Source organism: Notamacropus eugenii, chromosome 7 (genome assembly GCF_028372415.1).
Source record: "Notamacropus eugenii isolate mMacEug1 chromosome 7, mMacEug1.pri_v2, whole genome shotgun sequence".
Lineage (NCBI taxonomy): Eukaryota > Metazoa > Chordata > Mammalia > Diprotodontia > Macropodidae > Notamacropus > Notamacropus eugenii.
This window is the reverse complement of record NC_092878.1, coordinates 55459415-55481207: the sequence shown is the minus strand read 5'-3', so window position 1 is coordinate 55481207 and position 21793 is coordinate 55459415. Positions and strand designations below refer to the sequence as shown.

The 21793-nt window shown below is 40.1% G+C and overlaps 1 protein-coding gene across 26 annotated transcripts in view; it reads left to right on the top strand.

Annotated features, from left to right (window-relative positions):
• Positions 1–21793, top strand: part of LOC140514471 (zinc finger and SCAN domain-containing protein 29-like) — an 82984-nt gene that overhangs the window by 22901 nt on the left and 38290 nt on the right. For 6 of the 26 annotated variants that reach the window (XR_011970638.1, XM_072624900.1, XM_072624899.1 and 3 more), the window contains exon 2: positions 19797–19946. Coding sequence is in view for 5 of the 26 variants with exons in the window: in XM_072624900.1 (XP_072481001.1) it covers positions 19797–19946 (150 nt within the window). In the remaining 21 variants the exon portion in view is untranslated. Of the gene's footprint in view, positions 1–7906; positions 8117–9324; positions 10000–11933; positions 12141–13376; positions 13511–13802; positions 13992–19796; positions 19947–21793 lie in introns of those variants that run through there. The other 20 variants (XR_011970645.1, XR_011970646.1, XR_011970648.1 and 17 more) reach the window with 10 other exon arrangements.

Below are 21793 nucleotides of genomic sequence, written 5' to 3'. Positions count from 1 at the left end.
AGCCAATCCTGGGGCACTTCTAGGATGTTGATGGTAAGTGGTAAGGTGGAAAATCTAAAATCTTTGGGCCTTTTGCAGCTTGAAGGGGGGTCCTCCTTCAGCTGGGGTGGGAGGAGACCTAGGCCACAGATGAAATGTTCTTCTCCCTCCAAGTCCAAGTGATTCCTTTTTATCTCTTCCTCTTCTTCCTTGTCATATATTCAAGTATTCAGGTTCTAAAGTAACTCTCTGGTAGTATGTAGGTCCCACAAGGTGTTGCCAAGTCCCTCATTCAAATAGAACCATCTTCTCGTAGCATCTAGTTGAAATGTCTTTGATTTAAGGAGGTGTCCAGTCCTTATTCACACCTAGCTCTGGTTGACTGATTCTATGAAAAAGTGTTGTCATTATCATTAGATCTCCTAATTTCCATCCAGATTCTTTTTCCATCATGCCATTGTGTTTTGTTTTGTTTTTTTTTAATTCTAAAAGCTCGAAAGAATGTTAGAAGTTCATCTAGCCCAGTTAGGCTAGTTGACAGGAAAATTAGCAACTTATATTTGTATGGTGCTTAAGGCATACAAAGGGATCTCATTACCTTGAGGTATGTAGTTTAAATCTATCCTTATTTTATATATAAGGAAACTGAGAGTTACATAACAATTGGCTTTCTCATTCCCATAGCTAATTCATATGTTGAATCCCAGAATTGAAAGGGACATACAGGCCATCTCAATTCTGTCCACAATTTCTCTGACAGGTAGTAATATAGCCTCAATTTGAAGACCTCTATGAAAAGGAATTTCCTTTATGCCAAAAGAGATATGGAACTGTGTATACCTTTTGTCTCAGCAATACCATTATTTACTTTGTTTCCCAAGGTGATCAGGGAAAAAGGAAAAGAACCTATGTTTCCAAATATTTATAGCAGCTCTCTTTGTAGTGGCAAAGAACTGGAAATTGAGGGGATGCCCAGCAGTTGGGGAATGGCTAAACAAGTTGTGGTTTATGATTGTGACGGAATACTACTGTACTGTAAGAAATGATGAGAGGTTGATTTTTAGAAAAACATAGAAAGATTTCAGTGAACAGAAGCAAGAGAATGTTGTACACAGAAACAGCAATAATTGTTCGAAGAATAACTGTGAATGACGAAAGTTATTCTGAGTATTACAGATACTCAAATCAACTACAAAAGACCTCTATGAAGAAAGATACTAACCACCTCCAGAGAAAGAACTCATAAATGATTCTGCATAGTTAGATTTTACATATCTATATATCTATATATGCGTGTGTGTGTACATATATATGAATTTATTTGTACGTGTATATGTACATACATACATATGCATATATGTAGATAGGTAGATAGATAAAAGGGTGACTTTCTTTAGTGTGTGGTAGGGAGGGAGGGCAGGAGACAGTCCTGAACTTTAAAATGTAACAAAATAATTTAATTAAAAAAAATTCTCCTGCATTTTGAAGCAGGACTACTTTTGGATGGTTCTGAATGTCAGAAATTTTTCTTTTATATCAAATTAAAATATGGAGAAAAGAGAGCAAAGCCCTGGGAGAGCAGAGTTTTCCCTGCTGGTTTCTTGCCTCTGAAACATTTGTCTCTTAATGACTCATCAGGGCATTTCCTTGTGATGACATTATGTCCTTTTTGTCCTTTAAAAGGACAAAGTTGTGTCCTTTTAACTAGCTTCCTAAAATACCTGGCATTACCCTATGCCTAGGCCACTGCTTTATTAGTATTCTTGGTGTGATGGTAGTGACAAGGATGAAATGTTTAACAGAAGTCAGGAAATGGTTTGGTTTTCCCTCCTGCCTCCCAAGTTGGGCTTTGCTAAAGCAGCTCTATGGTAGGGTCTAAGCATGCAAAAGGCCAGATTGGCTTCAGGTATAGGCACCCTAGGCTGCTGTCTACATGGTGCCATTGAGGGATGTTGAACCACTCATCTCACTGAAAGCTTCTCCCTTATTCTGTGTCGGAAATTTTTATTATTCCTTGTAGGCTTTTTAAAGAAGTGAATTTTAGCCTGGTTAAAGCTTTGAGTTAAGTAGGAGGAGCTATCACATCTATTAGTCAACACATCAGAAGAAATGTGCCTTTTTAGTTAAAAATATGCTACTGCATAATGTCACAACAGAGAGCAGGTTTCTGAGAGTTATGTTGTTGCTAAGTTTGGATGGAAAGAAAGACACTGAAAACATAGGATACCCTCTGGCTGATGATGTGACTCAGTGGGATTGATACAGCATCCTTGAAGATCTGATGCCAGAGGGAGCAGGGTTCTTACAATGGTACTCAAGGGAGGAATAGCTGGTTTTAGAGTTTTTCCCAGCTAGCCAGCCCTGTGAAAGACAGCTTGGCCTCTGCTTAGGGCCTCTGCTTATACTTTAGATTGGTCTTTTCCTATTATGGGTCCTCAGTGGGAGGTGAATGTTTCCATTATCTACTAGGTTACAGTGGGAATAAATGAGATGATAATTAAAAGTTGAAAGGTCCAGGTCATAGGACCCTAGAACTAGAGCTGGGAAGGACCTCAGATTGAATATTGTCATGCAGCATCCTAGTGTAATGATAAGAGCACTGGATTCAGAGGCAACTGCCCTACCTTCTAGTCTGGATCTGCCATTTACTGTCTGCTTAACCCTTTGGCAAGTTATTTAACTTCCCTGAGCCTCAGTACCCTTAGCTGTAAAATAGGGATTACGATACCTACCTTGCTTACCTCCCGGGGTTATCATGATGATTCATTGAGACAGTGTATGTCAAACCATCTGAAAACTGCAAATATAAAGAAAGTTATTGTATGAATGGTCTCTCAATCTCAAACCCCTGAATTGAAAGAAAGTACTGGTATATTGGGCCACCAATGAATTACTTGCCTTCAATTCAAACAATCACTTTCTCTCCAAATACATGCCCTAGTTCTACTGAAATGTTTTGGATAGATATATCACACACACACGTGTGTGTGTATGCTTATGTATTTTATTTATTATATCTAGCTATCTACAACAACAACAAATCTGTATACAGTAATTTTTATTTTGGTGGATCATTATCAGCTTTCTTATGTAGCAGTATTTATAAATGTGACCTTATTCAATGCCACTCCAGTTCAATTCAGCAGATGTCTATTAAGTGCCTAATAGGTACTGAGGATACAAATGTAGTCCTGCATATATGTAGATAGATAGATAGATAAAAGGGTGACTTTCTTTAGTGTGTGGTAGGGAGGGAGGGCAGGAGACTGTCCTGAACTTTAAAATGTAACAAAATAATTTAATTAAAAAAAATTCATTTTTTTTTGGAAGAATATGACATACACACACAGATGCTAAGTATTTAAAAGCTTGTGCAAACTAATTTCAGGAAGGAAGGAGCTCTAACAGAGCTTGGGGTTGGTTTGTTTTTTTTTTTACTTTCAGGTTTGCATAGCTCTTTAAATATGTATTTCCTCATTTGATCTTTATAACAGCTTTGTGTGATGGGTGCAATCACTAGGTGCAATTTTACAAATGAGAAAACTGAGGAAGTGGAAGAGAGGGGAAAGCTGAATCAGAGCTACATAGGTATCGAGTATCTAGGGCAGGATTGGAACTCAGGTCTTCCTGTTTCAAAGTTCAGTTCAGCATTTTGTACATTGTGCCATCACATCTAGTTAACAACTGGATGGTTGAGGAAAGGCCTTAAATGGGAGATATTATTTCTGTGATATTTTGAAGGAAGTTAGGAATTCCAAGAGGCACAGGCGAGGAGAGAGTACATTCCAAACATGGAAGGTGTCAACAGGCAATCGCTGTCACAAGACAACGTGAAAAGAAAATGAACATGCATGTGTAACCCATAGGGTTCCCAGTCTTTACAGAAGTTTACATTTTTACAAAAACAGGACAAAGGGAGGAGGGGACACCAGGAAAGAGAATGACATGAAAGGGAGAACAGCAAAGGTGGAAAAAGACAAAACCACTCCCCATGAGGAGGAGCAAGGTGGGCAAAAAACCTCAGTCTTTTCCCTTGGGAACTGCTAGACTATGAAGATAGGAGGATCTGTTTATCTGTAAAGGACCCCAGCTGCACAAGCATTATCCCAGCCTGGCACAGACTGGCTGGCGCCTGTCTTGACTCTCAAGGACACAAGGAGTCCAGTTTGGGGTGCAACAACAAATTACGTAAGCTCAGGGGAAGCTTCAGGCTTGACACATTCAGAGCCTCCTGCATGTTCTGGGTTCAGTATTTCTGGAAAATATGGCAACTCAAAAAGACAAGTTCAGAGACCCCTTAACAGGGAGCATCTGTGCAAAGAGAAGGAGGCAGGAGATGGAATGTTATATACCAGGACCAGGTAGAAGGCCAGTTTGACTGTAATGGAGAATTCATGAAAGAAAGCAATATAAAATAAAACTAGAAAGGTAGTTGGGAGTCTCTGGAAGCCTCTAAAATGCTAGACTGAACATTTTGTGTTAAAGAATTAGATTCATTCCTTTTTTTCCTTTTGTCTTTATAGGTATATTTAATTTTATTGAACTCTTGTGGAAGAGAAATAACCTGAGAACTATGAACTTGTCAGTCTCTTAGTAGAACCATTTTGGCTTGTCTGTCATCAAAATCTCCCTTCCATTTGGCAGGAAAGAGGTTGGGGATCCTTACTACCATGAGAAAATAAATTTATTTTTAGTATCAGTTTTACCCTCACTCAGAACGAGTCTTGTAAAAAGCTTAAAGGATAAGGGGGAATTAAAAACCTCGGAAAGTTTCTCAGCATCTCCATAAAGGGCAGAGCCAATGACTTTAAGCAAATGGCATGAAGAGTGACTGAGTTACCTCTGATGTCATAGCCAGTTCCATCACCCAAGTGTCTCTCCCTGTTTTGAATCATGGGTTTCAAACATCCCCAAAAGCTTTCCCCCTGGTAATTCCAAAGCTCTTAACAAATCAATCCTAGGGAGAAATAAACAAATATGTAGAAGAGCAACAGGATATTTAGAGCATGGTTTTAATTAAAATTTTCATGTTTCCCTCTTGATGTCTTGTATGACCCATTAAATATATTGTTTAAATTCTCCATAAAAGTAAGTAATAATTGCATGCTAATCATCATTGTTTCCTCATTGTCCTTATTGTCAGGATCTCAAAACTCCCTAAAGAGGAGGGAGTTCAGAAGGCACTGAGACAGTCTTTCCTGATTTGGTGACACAGATCCATTGTAGCAAGCCCTTTTGGTGTTCCCTGTGCACAAACCCTGAGATAGCTTGTCTTCATAGTTCAGCACATAAGAAGACCCCTCCAGGGGAACATACGGAAGAAATATTCCCAAAGACACAAAAGACAAAACACTCAGGGATATCCAATCCCATACTCCTCCTAATGCCCCCACCTACTCCTTTCTTCTTCCTAAAAGCACTGCAGTGTTTGGCATGGGATATACTGTACGGTGATAGTCATCTTTCAAACACCAACAATGCAAATTTTGCTGCTTCTTGCTCCTGTGTACTGGTTTCAAGAAACTCTAGTTTTGATAAGGGCTTAGTGTATCCTTCAAGGATATTGAATTGCAGTTGCTGACTTTTCTCCCCTCTAGCTCAGTTGCACTATTTTTTTTTGCTGTGCTAACACTAATCCCCTTTTTAAAAAATCCTGTCATCCTTGTCTGTCTCTCTCCCTCTCTCCTTCTCCTCCTTTTCCTCTCCCCTCTTAATCCCTTCCTCCTTCCCTTCCCTCCCAACACATACACCCAAAATATATGTACATCTAGATATACACCTACATATAGATATCTATTTATCTGAAGCTTTAAAATATCACTTTCTTCTGTACTTAACAATATATAATGATTGGATCATGTAGGATCCTGTAAAAAAAAGTTACAAAATGTGAAACACTTACCAGTCTTAAAAAGCTGTACTACCTGTTAGCCTGCCCAAAGTGAATGTTGCATAGAAAACTCAATAAGTTTATTTAGCCATTCTGAGTTGTGATTAGTCTCAGGCAGTCTATCTAAACAGTTACCTGAAGCATTGCCAGCTCTCATTTATCATTCAGTAGATCCAGGGGAGCAGATGGTATGATGGAGGGTCATTGCAGCTCTATAGTATAGAGATGATGCCGAGCAAGCATTAGTGGAAGGAATTTAGCATGTTTAGCCTGGAGGAGAGCAGTCAGTCTTGAAGTATTTGAAGGGAAATCAAATGGAAAGGGGATTAGAATGTTCCCTTTGGCTTTCATAGGCAGAACTGGTAGCAATAATTAACCAGTGTAAGAGAGGCAAATTTTGGCTCAACATAAGGAATAACTTTCTTATACAATCAGGGTTATTCAGAAGTGGATAAAAAAATGGGTTCTTCTTTTCTAGAGATTTTAAAAGCAGACTTTGGGTGATTAGTTGTGGGAATGTTAGAGAGGAGATTCTTTGTTTATGTGTAGTTTGGACCACATGTGATTCTCAATTTGTTGATTACCTGGGTTCATTTACCTTTCTGTTACTTCCTGACATATTCTCTTGTTAAATGAGAAAAGTGCCAACTTTGTGCCTCTTTTTTTTTCCTTTGGAGAGAATGTTCCCCATCCCAGGGCATCCACAGGAATCCCAAGGTCATAGATCTAGGAGAGATCATCAGAGGCATTCTAGACCAGTTCCCTCCTTATACTCAAGGAACCTAAGGCCAAGGGAGGTTGTGACTTGCCCTAAGTCATACAGGTAGCAAATATCAGGAGTAGGATTTGAATCCAAGTCTTCTGACTCTAAAGCCTCAGGAGGTAGGATCAGGGTCCTCAACCATCAAACAGAATGGACAAGTCTCTCCATAGTTCTTCTAATCTGAGTTACCATTCCTGGTATCTTTGTTCTTCTAATGCCCCACAGTAGTTATGATCTGCTTATCAGACCTTACTCATTCTTGCAGATCATAATACTTTACTTTGAGGGAACTAGATGGTGCAGTGTCTAGAGCACCAGTGCAGGAGTCAGGAGGACCTGAGTTCAAATCTTACCTCAGACACTTGACACTCACTTAGCTGTGTGACCTTGGGCAAGTCACTTAACCCCAACTGCCTCGTTCTGGGTCATCTCCAGTCATCCTGATGAATATCTGGTCACTGGATCCAGATGGCTTTGGAGAAGTGAGGCTGGTGACCTGCACAGCCCTCCCTCACTCAAAACAAAGTCAAGTGCAAGTCATGTCATCGTTTCTCTGATGGCGTGGTCCTCTTCAACAATGAAAGATGAATGCACACAACACTTTACTTTAGTTAGGTACTGCCAATTAAGTACTCCCCCACATCAGGTTCAGCAGAGCTACATTGGGACTCATTCCTGGATAGATAGGAATCACATTGTAACTCTTGTATCAGAGGGCTCTCACAGCAAAAAAGAACTCAGGGTCACTTTGGGTAATCTCTCTCTCTCTCTCTCTCTCTCTCTCTCTCTCTCTTTCTTTCTCTCTGTCTCACACACGCACACACACTCACACACACACACACACACACACACACACACACACACACACACACACACACAGACACACACCAATCTGGAAAATTACTGATGCTGCCCAGTGTGCTAACACCAACTCCCTTGACAAGCATATAGTTCACAAAGTTAAAAAAGGAAAGTTTTATTGAAAGGTGGAAGAAAAAAAAAGTAGAATTCCCAGTAGAGTTCTTGGAATATGAAGCCCCCCTCGAATGAACAAACCAGCTGTCCGAAACACCTCTGGTGTGTGACTCTTAGGCCATGGGCTCCCAACAAGAACCTCCAGTCATTCCCAAGGGCATTGTAAAATTTTAGACATTGATCTCTAAAATAGCTTTTCTTGTAGTCAGATGTAGGCAACTCCCAGCAAGTGGTATCAGGCAGCACTCAATGGCAATGCCAAGATTTTTCCTAGAGCAAATTTTTTTTTCTATCCTCAGATGTCTGCAAAGGGGAATGCCTGTAGGGTCTCCCTGCCTGGTAGGAAGTGCAGCTTTTCTTTGCATCCCTGCTGAATGGTAACAGGACCAAATTATGGACTTCCCTTCCTTGTGGCTACTCACCCTGTTCTCACAAAAGTTTCCCAGAGAGCAGGACCATGCCACTCCCTTGTCTCCAAGAGAAGTCATGTCATCTAAGAAGAGGTTCAGGTATGATGACTACAGATTTCTATGTATTTTCTCCTTTAGATACCTGAAGGGAAGTTTCCCATCCAGTGGAACATTCCTTATTTGGTCCAGGAGTTGGCAAAGCAACTTAAATTTCTCCTGAATGCTCTCTTTTAAAAGAGGCAGTAGGACATATTGGAAGTAAACTGGACCCAGAATCAGGAAGACCTGGGTTCCCATGCTGCCTCTGACATCTCCTGACTGTGGAACCTTGTGTGAAACACTTAACTTTTCAGTGCCCCATACACCTCTCAAAGACACAGCATAAGTGGCAGGGACATTTTTCCTTATTGGAAATTCACTCTACCAATGAAATAATAGATCTGATTTTTAAAATCTTCTTTTAAATCCCTCATTCTTTGATTCTGTCCCCCCCGCCCCACCCCGAGTTTCTCTTCAGTCAGTTGGACAGCATCATTCAAATCATCTGAAATTGTTACTAGCCTTAGGGCTATTGCTACATATGGTAGGAGAGATGGGTAAAGAGGAGAAGTTTCTCCAAACCAGCTATATTATTAGAGCTGGAGGTCCAGAGCTGACTGAGTTATCAGTCTCTTGCCAAGCATCTGACCCAGTCTACTATTGTCTTCCCTTTCAACTTATGTGGTTCTTTTGGATCTTAACCATTTACTTGGTCTCCTGAATATTCACTCAACAGATCCCGAAAAAAAGTCCACCTGATTCTCATTTATTTGTTTATCCTCTGACTTGTGTTCTTCTGGGTGACTTGACCTTGGGTCAAGTCTGACCTGCCTTCTATGTGCTCATCCACATCTCTGACCCATGTTACCCAGGTTGCCTAGTTCCCTAATCTAAGTTTCTGATCGCTGTTTCCCAATGCAGAAAGAGAACAATCTGCCTGGGAGTCAGTGAAATGAATATTGCCACTTGGCTTGCTTTTCTCTAGTTAATCAACATGGATTGCTTCCTATAGTCAGTAGGTAGGTAATTTTATTGTTGTTGCAGTACTGAGACATGAGGAATAACTTACAAGGAGCATTTGACCATGGAATCCCAGAATAGCCATGCAAGAGCATTTATTCTCAGGGAGGACATGGGGCTGAGGAGTGAAAAATACATTGTTCAGTTTAGGGCAAGTCATAATTTGATAGATCCCAATATTTTTGAGCAACTGTTGACTCTTACTGAATCTGAGGTCTTCTCTAACCTCCTGATAATCTGTCTTTCAGCAAATATCAAATGAGGTGAATTGTGAAAGTTCAAGCACCGAAAAGAGAGACCTTGGCCGCCGTGTACAAACATCTTTGGGCACCATACAAACTGCCAAATTGACACCTCATTGCAGACGGCAAATAAAGTTAAATTAAGTGACTGAGGGGACTTTAACAAATTACCTATTCAAAATTGCTTTTGCAAAGCTTACCAAATTCATGGCAGCCCTGAAAGTATCTCCCTGCAAAAAAATTTTCCCCCTCTTGGTCTTGTGGCTGCTGCAGGAAAATTAGTAAAATCCACAGAATAACATTTGAACTTTTGCAAATGAGTAAACAGCCAAAATAAACAGCACTTCGGAAAAAACACACATTTTCTCTCTTTTAAGAGCAGGCTGTGCCTCAGCAAAATACCTTAAAAGTGAACTAAAAAGCTTTTAAAAAAATAAACAATTCTGCTTATGATCATAAATTGGGACCATATGGAGATGTGAAAGCTGCAAGAACAATCCATTTATGCTCTTTTCTCACTGCCTGCATTGTTTGCATGCCACAGAGAATGCTTATATTAAGTTGAGTTCACTGAAGTCTTCAGTGACCCCCCAATAAGAATGAACTCTCTTCCTTCTGGGGCTTCTTAGGCAACATTGCAGAAAAAAAGAGAATGAAATGAAGAGCAATACTTGTTAATAAGCCACAGCTGAGAAGCAAATTCTCCTTTTCAATTTCCCATCATTTTACCTCAATTCATATTTCTCCTTTAAAGTGCCATATGGCCCCAGTGAATCTCAGTAGATCAGTGATATATACCAAAGTTGAAAATATGTGGTGGCATCCTTGTGAATGGTCAGTCATTGATAGAGCTATGTTGCAATTTGCCCTCTTGTTCGGCTTCCTGGCCTTAAGGGATGGTGAATATACAGACTACCCAGAGTAGATCTGTAGTCTGTTTTCTCCTAATCAACTTGATTTGTGCCATGGTGTCATGGGTAAGAGAATGTGGATGATCCGATGCCAGCCATCATCACTAAACAATTCAGGCACTGTTTGGCCACCAGTGTAGCATGGGCAATGATAGTTTCTTTAAAGGTGAAGGGTTACATTCTCATTGTCTCTTGTGATTATCACTTGTGTTTCTTATTCTATAGAAGTATGATGGCATAATGGACAGAAAACTGGGTGTAGAGTCTGGAAGACCTACGTTCAAATTCTGACACTCATACTGACTCTGGGCAAATCACTTATCCATCTTTGTACCTCGGGTTGCTCTCTGTGGCTTAGCTACTGAGTTATATAGTTAGGTTTCCATGCTGAAGATAATTCTTTTGTTATTTTCCCCAATAGCACTTAATGTCTGTACCACTTATCCAGCACTTACCTAACCAGTTAAAATTAGAAAGAAATTAGATCAGACCCCCAAAGTCAATTGGACTAATCATAGATGAGAACTTTAATTGAAATGGAAATGATGACCTCGGTGCCATTACAATATTAGGCCCCTCTTGGCTGCCACAATGCAGGAATTCTTGGAAACACCCAATACCAGGGCTCTGCTTATGAGGAGGGATATGGTAATTATTTGTAAAAGGATATGTCTTAGGATCATAGCATCATAGATTTGGAGTTATAAAGGCCCTTAGAGATTCCCTAATCCAACACTCTGATTTTACAGATTGAATATAGTCCTTAAAAATGAAAATTATTTCTTTAACATATGAATATGTGTTTACTGGAGATCAAGTCAGAAAGCTTTAAATCGAACTAACAAAATAATAAAAGGATAAGGGTATAGAGAAAAACACAATAAATGAGTTTCCTAATTTTTTCTTCCCATTAGCTTAGTTTCTACACAGATATATAAGGTATTTGTGCTAATTTTGGAAAGCATTTGCACATATTTGAACTCCATAGACAATCATAAACTTCATGCTAACCAGTCTTTTCAACCTTTTAAGAAAAGCTACATAATAAAGGAGGACTAATTTATGTTTTTTCTCCTCTTCCTTCTCCTCCTTCTCTCTCCCTCCTCTCCATCCTTCCCCCTCTCTCTTTCTCCTCTCCCCTTTCCTTCCTTCCTTCCCTTTTCTCTCTCTCTTTCCTCTCCCTTCTTTCCTTCCCCTTCTTCCTTTCTCTTTCCCTCTCCTCTCTCTCTCTTTCCCTCCCCTCTCTCTCTCCTCTTTCTCTTTCCCTCCCTCCCCTTCTCTCTCTGTCCCTCTTTCCTTTTTCCTTCTTCCTTCCCCCACTCTCTTCAGTTGGGGTTCTAATGTGTAATGAGAATCCTAAAGAAGGAATGAAGAGACATAAGGGACCAGAAAATCCGAAAAGTGTCTTATCAGCATTTGAATCTTTGGGAAGTGGTTGTACTTTTTGAAAGAGTGGGTGGATGTATTCAAATCAGATACTGCCATATAAACTTCAAGGTCAAGTTTGAAGTTTCTTAGAATATTATGTCCTAAGGAGGCCCTCTCATGCTTACTTTTTTTCCCCTTTGGCTCTTCCCTGGATCGTAGGTTCTGTTTCCTTACTACTACCTCCTACAATCTTTATCTTCCTTCAATTGACCATTCAACACCATTTTTTTTTTGAAATAGATGGTTATTGATATTTTTTTATTTTACCTTGCCTAGGCTTCTTCTCCCTCTCCTACCCAGAGTCATCTCTTCTAACAAAGAAATTTTTTAAAAAGAAAAAGAGGAGGAAGAGGAAAAAAGTTCAGCAAAACTAATTTTGCATTTAGAAAAATCTGACATTATAAGCATGTTCCATGCCAGAGGTGTCAAACATGAACCTGTGGGCCTCATGCAGCTGGAGTGCAGCCTGAACCAGATTAAAATGTAATTCAGAAATGTTTAACAAAACAAATAAAAATAGAGTGAAACATAGATAATGTTACTGTATGGTTTTCTAAGTGAATATTCAGCCTGCAGAGATCCTGACATACAGTTTAGTTCTACTTCTATTTCAATTTGACATTTTGACATTCTGTCCTCCCCAGCACAAAAGAATGGGAAGAGATGTCTTTTCTTGGGGGGGGGGGGTCAAGATCAATAATTATTTATGAAATTTTCAGCCTGCAGTTTCTCCTATATCTATCTTAGTTTTGAGTGTTTGTTTCCATGTTGTGGTCCATTGGATTGTAAGCTCTTGAGAACAGGGACTGTCTTTTGCCTTTCTTTGTATCCCTAGTGCTTGGGGCAGCTAGGTGGTGCAGTGTCTAGAGGTGGTGCAGGAGTCAGGAGGGCCTGAGTTCAAATCTCACCTCAGGCACTTGACACTCACTAGCTGTGTGACCTTGGGCAAGTCACTTAACCCCAATTACCTCATCTTGGGTCATCTCCAGTCATCCTTATGAATATCTGGTCATTGGATCCATATGGCTCTGGAGGAGAAGTGAGACCTGCACAGCCCTCCCTCACTCAAAACAAAGTCAAGTGCAAGTCATATCATCATTTCTGTGATGGCATGGTCTTCTTCGGCAATGAAGGACAAACACACACACCAATCCCTAGTGCTTAGCATATTGCCTAGAATATAATAGGAGCTTAATAAATGCAAAATAACTGATTGATGACTCCTCTGTGCCAGGCATTGTGACTCATGCCATGGGTGTAAAGACAGTAAAACAGTCCCTACATTTAAGGAGTTTACATTCTAATAGAGGATGCTGCATGTATATAGACAGGCATCTGCAAAACCCATAGAAAACACATACAAGGAAAGGAAGGCATGAGCAGGTGGGGTGGAAGGGGATGGAGTTGGGCACTAGGAAAGTCCTCTTGCAGAAGGTGGTGCCTGAACTGAGTCTTAAAAGCAACCAGGGATTTGAAGCAGGGGTTATGAGGACGGATGTCATCCATTGATTCACTTCTTAAAGAGGGCTCTTATAACCTCACTCAAAGTGTGAACCTGAAAAGGCCTCAGCCTAAAAGGGCCAGGGTCCCCAGGGTCTCCCATTGCATTCTGGGCCATCTCCAGTCATCTTGATGAATATCTGGTCACTGGACCCAGATGGCTCAGGAGAAGAAAGTGAGGTTGGTGACCTTGCACATTTCTCCCTCACTCAAATCCAGGTCAACTGCAAGTCATGTCATCAATCCCTGATGTCATGGTCTCCTTCAAAAAAGGACAAACACAACAACAATGAGGAGGGAATGTATCCCAGCCAGCGCTTAGGCATGGATACAGACAAGAAAGGATATTGAAAGTAAGGAGCAACAAGAGACAGCCAGACTGATAGAATGCAAAGTATGTAGAGAGGGAGTAATATATAGCAATGGGTCATGTTCAGCACAATTCAGGTGTCACCTCCTATACTTGGCCCTTGGAAAATCATCCCAGGTGTCTATGTTCTCTCCCTCTTGAGATGACCTTCTCTATAGTTTGTATTGACTTATCTCTGTGCTTGTGATACTCTGCCCCTTCACATACACACATACACACAAGTAAAATATAATTAAATATAATTAAAATATAATGTCTTTGAATTTACATTTTAGGCACAGTGCTTTGCATTCAATATATGCTTGTTGATCAGCTGATGGAAAGAAGATAAGGATTTTCATGAGGAGGCAGAATCCAAATCCTAGGGAAAGGAGCCCTGTTAAGAGAGCAAAGAAGGCAAGCATGAGAGGGCTTTGTAAAGATACAGTGTTGCTACATCCTTAATAAATGTTTATTGAATTGAATGGAATTGCTGTCACCCATCTCATATCTCCTTTGATTATTTATTGCTTTTTGGGTTTTTGAAAGATGAAAGTTGCCTCGGATTCCTTGAGCATAAGACTTCTCCTTTCTCTTAATTCAGATCCTTTTTTTCTGTCCCTTGGGTATCTCAGGCTGGCACCCTCTGCCCACTAGCAAGGATATTTGGGAAGTGCCATGGGTGGGTGCGGGCTCAAGGAGCTGGCTTTAATAACCCATATGATTTCTTGAGCTTTTTAGACCATAATAGAAATGGTATACCCAGGATGGTTGGAAGAATGAAGGAAGGGGCTGTATTTTTAGTGCCTGCTGTTTGTGGGTAACATAACTGAAAACTGTTGGATCTTTTCCCCTTTAGCTGAATGGCTGGTATTCAGGAGCTTGCACCCACTCTCTGCCAGGCTGCCCTCATGGAACTCCCTTTTTATGATGTGGGTGACTGGTTACTTGGCACCTGCCTGTCCCACTACAATTCTTCATTATTGTCCAGCACTGATGTCCAGTCATCCAGCCCAACTGGCAGCCTTGGTGTCATTGGGTTATAGCAGAGAGGGTTTATTGATGAGACTTGACTGGCGGGCTGGCTGTGAGCTTGTCAGGGCGTTACCACATTGTGAGTGAAAGTCTGCAGGCTAGGGGCTGGGTCTGGATGCTGCAAACCTGCTGGCATGGAGCTGGCATTCAGACATTAATGAACGACAGTAGCAAGAATAATGGCCAGGGTCCCATCCTAGAAGGATTCTGCCAATGCCTCCCGAGAATGAGGACTTGGCTTCAGTCGCTCTGAATCTTCATGGTGAGTTGTTGTAAGGAGAATTGTTTTAGGAGACTAAGCCCCCTGGATCTCTTGAGCCCACTCTCATTTTGGGAGATCTCATTTTACCAATGGACACTCTGGGGCTCTAACCATTCTTTGGAAGTGGAAAACAAAGTAAGAAGATGCTTGTAGGGCCCTATTATGCTTGTGCTGGGCATCACTACCTGATCACAGGCAAATTATCTAACCTCTGTGGGCCTTAGTTTTCTCATCTGTAAATCGGGGATACTAGCCCTACATACTTCTTTGGAATGGTGCAGGTTTTCTTGCTAGTGTGCTCATGTTGTTCCTTTTGCCTTGACTCTCTACCAACCCCACTCCTTCTGCCCCAAACTCTCTTGATCCATTTCTATCCATACTTCAAACCGCAGTTCAGATGTCATCTACTCCATGAAGCCTTCCCTGATGTCCAGTCAGAAGTCATCACTCTCACTTCTGAACTCCCAAAGTACTCTATCTTTAGTTGCACTCTTGTATTCTAATAATGATATTTATTAAACAATAACTTGCTAAGCACCTACTATGTGCACAGGGCTGTGTTAGGCACTGAGTTATATAGACAAATAATGTCCATAACTGATACCACACAGACTTTTAATAAGTGCTTGTTGAATGAATAAAATGACTAGCATGGTTTTACAAAGTACACTATGAACATTAGTTAGTAAGTCAGTCACATTTCTTAAGCACCTTCTATCTGCCAGGCACTGTGCTAAGCACTGGGAGTATAAAAAGAGGCAAAAGATAGTGCCTCCCTCATGGATTGGCAGCTAGTTGTCATAATCTGATAGAGCACTGGAGTCAGGAAGACTCATCTTCTTGAGTTCAAATCTGAACTCAGATATTTACAAGCTGTGTGGCCCTGGGCAAATCACTTAACCTCTGTTTGCTTCAGTTTCTTCATCTGTAAAATGAGCTGGTAAAGGGAAAGGCAAACCACTCCAGTATCTTTGCCAACAAAACCCCACATGGGGTCATGAAGAGTTGGATAGGACTGAACAAAAACAAACCCTGTAGGAGCTCATTGTCTAATGGGATCATCTCATGATTTCATTTGATCTTTACAACAGCCCTATGAGGAAGGTTCTAGTAATATCCCCATTTTACAGATGAGGAAGAGGAGGGTCAGAGATGTTTTGACTCACCTGGGGTCATACAAGATAAGACTCAAACCCAAGTTGCTCTTAATACCAAGTTGAAGGCATTGTCCTCCATCGTGATTCTCTAGATATCCTGTGCTATGGTTACTTGTGTATTTCCTTATCTTTACTAGTGAGAAAGCTTCATGAAGGCAGGACATTTTTCTTTTGCACTACTTTGGGAGGAAACTAGATGACTCAGTGGATAATAGAGCATTGGGTCTGGAATCAGAAGATCTGAATTCAAATCTGGCCTCAGACACTTTCTAGCTGTTTGATCCTGGGCAAGTCACTTAATCTCTGTTTGTCATAATCCACTGGCGAAAAAAATGGCAAACCGCTCCAGTATTTTTGCCAAGAAAACCCCATGGACAGTATGGTTCACATGAAGAGCTTGACAGGACTGAATGAACAGCAATGACAAACTACCTTGGACAGATTAAGAAATTGATAATGTATGTGTTGTTTTTCAATGAAGTAAGTCAAAATCAAAAATGTGGAAACATTTTGCAAAAACTGAAAACACTGTATAACTAGAAGAATTGCAAAATAAAGAGAGAGTAGAGCTCAGCATTACTACCTTTTTTCACTTCCTCCTTTATAGGCTGGTAGGGGGCTATAGTGTCCTTATAGAGATTACTTGGGCTTTCATAAAACACAGTCCTCAGGGCTTCACATATCCCTAGAAATGAATGGACTTGTGAATAGTGTCCTTTCTATACTGTATGTTCCTGTTAGAAGCTCTAAATTAGAAAGGGGAAGGTGGTCACATTAACAGAAGTTGTAACTTCCCACCTAACAGAGATCCAGTAACAAAAATAGTTAGTATTTATCAAGCATCTTAAAATTTCCTAGCATTTTGCAAATATTATCTTACGTTTCCTTACAGCAACTCTGAGAGGCCGGTGTTATTACTGTTATTGCTACCATTATACAGATGAGAAACTGTGACTTGCCCAGGGTCATATATCTAGTAAATGTCTATCTAAGGCTGGATTTGAACTCAGATCTTCCTGACTCCAGGTCCAGCATTTTATCCACTGAGCATCACAGGATGGGTCCATGTAGTATAGAGGCAAATGGCTTAGCCCTCTCAATGATCCAGGTGGTTAATACTCATGACCCAATCTCTTATTGTATTGAAAGTTGTACAAAAATTTGACCACCAACTAATGACTTTTTTTTTTTTTTTAGCCATAGCAATTTATGAAACTGTTTGCCAACGGTTGGAGAGATGATCATTATCAGTGGGGGGTGTATTTACACTAAATAAAATCTTGATTCCTTAAAATATTGATATAGGATAATGATTGATACTATTCTGCTTACCTCATAGAGTTATTTTAAGGATGTGAAGAAAACAATGAAAAAATATTTATTGCTATACAATGGGTTTGCCCTTCGTTCCCGAAGAAGACCATGCCATCAGAGAAATAATGACATGACTTGCACTTGACTTTGTTTTGAGTGAGGGAGGGCTGTGCAGGTCACCAGCCTCACTTCTCCTCCAGAGCCATCTGAATCCAGTAACTAGATATTCATCAGGATGACTGGAGATGACCCAGAATGAGGCAGTTGGGGTTAAGTGACTTGCCCAAGGTCACACAGCTAGTGAGTGTCAAGTGTCTGAGGTGAGATTTGAACTCAGATCCTCCTGACTCCTGCACTGGTGCTCTATCCACTGCATCACCTACCTGCCCCTACAGATAGTAAGTAACTTGCCCAAAGAAACAAAAGTACTAGGTAGCTTAAGAGACATTTAAACTCAGGTCTTCTGATTCCAAATGCCCTACTCTTTTCACTACATCATTCTGCCTGCTTTTACTTCCTTCAAATCCAGTTCTGACATTATCCTTTCCATGAAGTCTCAAGTGATTTTTCCCTTCTTGAATCTCTGTCTGGATCTCTCCTAGGAATGAATCCCAACACTAATTTGGATCAAAGGGGGGAGGGGGGAGGGAGCATTTCTTAGGTGCCTACTATGTTTCAGAAATTATAAGGGCTTTACAAATGTTATCTCATTTGATCCTCACAACAACAGTGCGAAGTAGGTGCTATTATTATTCCCATTTTAAAACTCAGAAAATGGAGGAAGATAGAGGTCAAATGACTTGTCTAGGGATACACAATTAATATCTGAGGCCAAATTTGAACTCAGGTCTTCCTGACTCCAGACCCAATGCTCCATCTACCTAGCGGCCTGATTATTACATCTGAAAGGGGCTTAATAACAATTCCAATCCTATTTTACAGAAGAGAAAACTGAGGTAAATGAAGTGATTTCCCTGTGGTCACACAGGTAATGAGTAGCCCAGCTAGATTTTGAATTCATGTCTTTGACAAAAAAACTAGCGCTCTTTCTATTAAACTAATCGACTGTGGAAACGAAGACCCATGAGGAAAGACTAAATTAAATAATATTGTTTATCCTGAGGAAGAAAATAACAAACGATGATTTATGGTTTTTATGAAGGTAGGCCAAAGAGAAATGGGATTTAGTTGGAGCACCAAGGATTTTATCTACCTAGAGAACAATGATCCAAAAGGTGGGTGAAGGAGGCTCTTGGGATCTTTTTCTCTTGATGTGTTTCAGGTTAGATCAACTTTCATTTGCCTTTGGTATTTTAAGTGTGTGCTCATTGGGAAGCAAGGGAAGAGGTGGTATGGCTTCTTAGAGGCCTTTTCTATTTACAATGTAAGGTTTGTAAGGATGAACCTGAGTCATCAAGACCAAGATTAAATTGTATTGTCTTCTCTTGCTTAAGAAGGCAGAGAAAAGATCCCTTTGCCTCTCAATCAATGATTTTATTAATACAACACAAAATCTCTAAGTTTGTGGAAGATGTGGTATAGAATCAGTTGGGGCTGGTCCAGAAAAAGTTTTCTGAGAGAATAGGACTTGTTTTGGCTTTCAAAAGGCATCAGGAGAGGAGTGTGCTGCTAAAAGTTTAATTAATAATTGGCTCTCCAGAAAAAAAACCATACAAACAATACACTAAATTTAATCTGTATTTTTTAAAAAAGAAGTTTTTACTGATGTCTTCTGTTTTGTACATCATCCTAGTTATCTCAGGTATCCTTCTCTTTTATTCAAGTCCTCTTTGATCTTTGTAATTTTGTTACATTCACTCAATTTTTCCATTTACGTTGTTGTGGTTACTGTGTATGTTGTTTTCTTGATTCTGTATCAGTTCCTGTTGATCTTCCCAGGCTTCAATGTATTTATCACACTTATCATTTCTTACAGCATAATAATAGTTCGTTACTACAATTCTCCAATGAATGGTCATCTACTTTGTTTCCAATTCTTTGCTATCACAAAAAGTGCTGCTGTAAATATTTTGGTGTTTTTGGGGAGTTTTCTTCTTATTAATGGCTTCCTTAGCATATAAATCCAATAATGGAGTCTTTGGTTCAAAGAGCATGGACACTGTAGTCACTTTACTTGCATTATTCCAAATTGCTTTCCAAAATGGTTGTATTATTTCACAGCTCCACCAACAATGTGTTAGTATACCTGTCATTACACAGCCTCTCCAGCATTGATTATTGTCATTTTTGTCATCTTTGTCAATTTAATCTACATTATTAGCATTTTCTAACACTTTCGTCTAAATTATCTACAGAACAATAAATCAAGCTGTGAATAATATTTGCCAGTTTGCAAAGTATACATATTCACACTGATAATTTAACATTCATCTCTCAAAAGCCTATTTAAACTGGCTCCAGCACATCCTTGAAGAGGGAACACAGTCTTGTTGAGAAGTAAGTGTCTATTTTTCTGGGCTCCTTATCTACATCCATCTGAGGATGTTTTGTATTCCTTACAGGTGGTGCCCATGAAGGTCTGCAGCATTTGGGTCCTTATGGTAACATCCCTAACATTGTGGCTGAACTGACTGGTGACAACATCCCCAAGGACTTCAGTGAGGACCAGGGCTATCCAGATCCTCCAAATCCCTGCCCCATTGGAAAAACAGGTAATGGGCAAGCATACTGATGTGTTCCCAGGGAGAAATAGATTTGAGATTGTAAGCAATTGAAACTTAAAAGTGCTAATGGGAAGCATTGAGAATTACTAACAGTTCAATTCTACTGGGTAGCCCTGTGTTAGAAAGTGAAGAGGCCAAGTGAATTTAATTTGGCATACGTATATCAGTCATGAGGCCCAGATATATAAAATTATTTTGCCAATATTTTCTCTCACTCTCCCTCTCCCATTGTTCAGTCATGTCAGACTCTTCTTGACTGTTCATGAGGTTTTCTTGGCAAACATACTTACGTGATTTACCATTTTGTTCTCCAATGGATTAAAGCAGAGGTTAAGTGACTTGCCCAGGGTCACACAGTTAAGAAGTATCTAAAGTTAGATTTGAAGTGGTCTTCCTGACTCCAGGACCAGTGCTCTGTCCACTGAGCTATCTAGCCGTCCCTCTTTTAGCTGCCCTCAATTATCTCCCCATTCTCCTTAACTTAAAAAGAAATCTTCATCACCCCCTCCCTCCAAATTCTTCCAAAATATCTTTCCCTTTTCCCACATAAGACACAGACAACTCAAGATTATCTACTCTCAGGATTATCCACACCCATTCATTTCTCCTACTTTCCCCCCGCAACTACCAGCCTTAGCATCCAGTTAGCCCCTCCCTTTGCAGGAGGTGGGGGCGGTGGGAGGAGCAAAATGCCAACAATTTAAGATCTATTAGACTGTAAATTTTTGGGGACAGGAATTGTCTTTTGCCTCTTTTTGTACCCCAGCCCTTGGCACAATGCCTGACACATGGTAAGTGCTTAATACATGTTTATTGATTGATTGATCTATGTAGAGCTGGAAGGGACCTCAGGGCCCATGTAATTGACTTCATTTTCTAGATGAGGACATTGAAACAGTGAAAGTGACTTGCTCAAATTCGTACATGTGGCACCACAGAGATACAAAATGGTTTCAATTCCATCATCTCACTGAATATTTATTATTATTGCTATCCTAATGTAATAGATAGGAGACGAGGCTCATCTAAGATCATATAGTAAATAGAAGAGTAGGACTGTAGACTCTGGTATTCTTCCTACTGGTCCTCTTTGAGAACAAAGGACAAACAAGATTTTTTCTGTCACACCACAGCACTTCTCTGAATTTAGTGTGGTAGAGTGGAAAGAGACATAGCTTTGGAGTCAGAGGACCTAGGTTCAAATTCAGCCTTATACATCCTTGGGTAAAGCCACTTCAATTCTGTGGACTGTGGTTTTCTCCTCTATAAAATGAGGGGGTTGGATGAGATGGCTTCTGATGCCCCTCCAGTTTATAGATCTGTGATTTTATTTGCCCAATATAGATTAAGCAAAAAATCCAACTGTCAGTTCGAATACATTTTAACAGTTCTGATAAAAAAATCAGAAATGGAAGCCTGCTAAAATATTTTGAAATATTTCAGTTTAACTCCTTCCTTTCCCTCTCTGCTTTCTCCCCTCAGGTCTTCATACACTGTTTCTATGGATAATAGTGAGAGGCCTAGCATACTAGTATTTCCTATTAAAGTTGTCCTGGACCATGTTCCTCATAACTGTCATTCTTCTTAAGACATGGTAATTTCTTAATTACCAGAATAGGCTTGCATCCTGATAGACCAATGATAGGATTGGTAGCCCTGGCCTGAGGACCCCTCTGCCCCTACTTTCAGGCTCTGTTTAAAGGGAGACCTTTGTTTTTAAGCTATCACTCAGTGACTAAGGATAGAATTCCCCATTTCCTTTTCTCTGCTTTTTAACGTAACATGCAAAGAGCTACCACCTGCTATTTCTAACTCAATTTAGGATAAAATGTTTT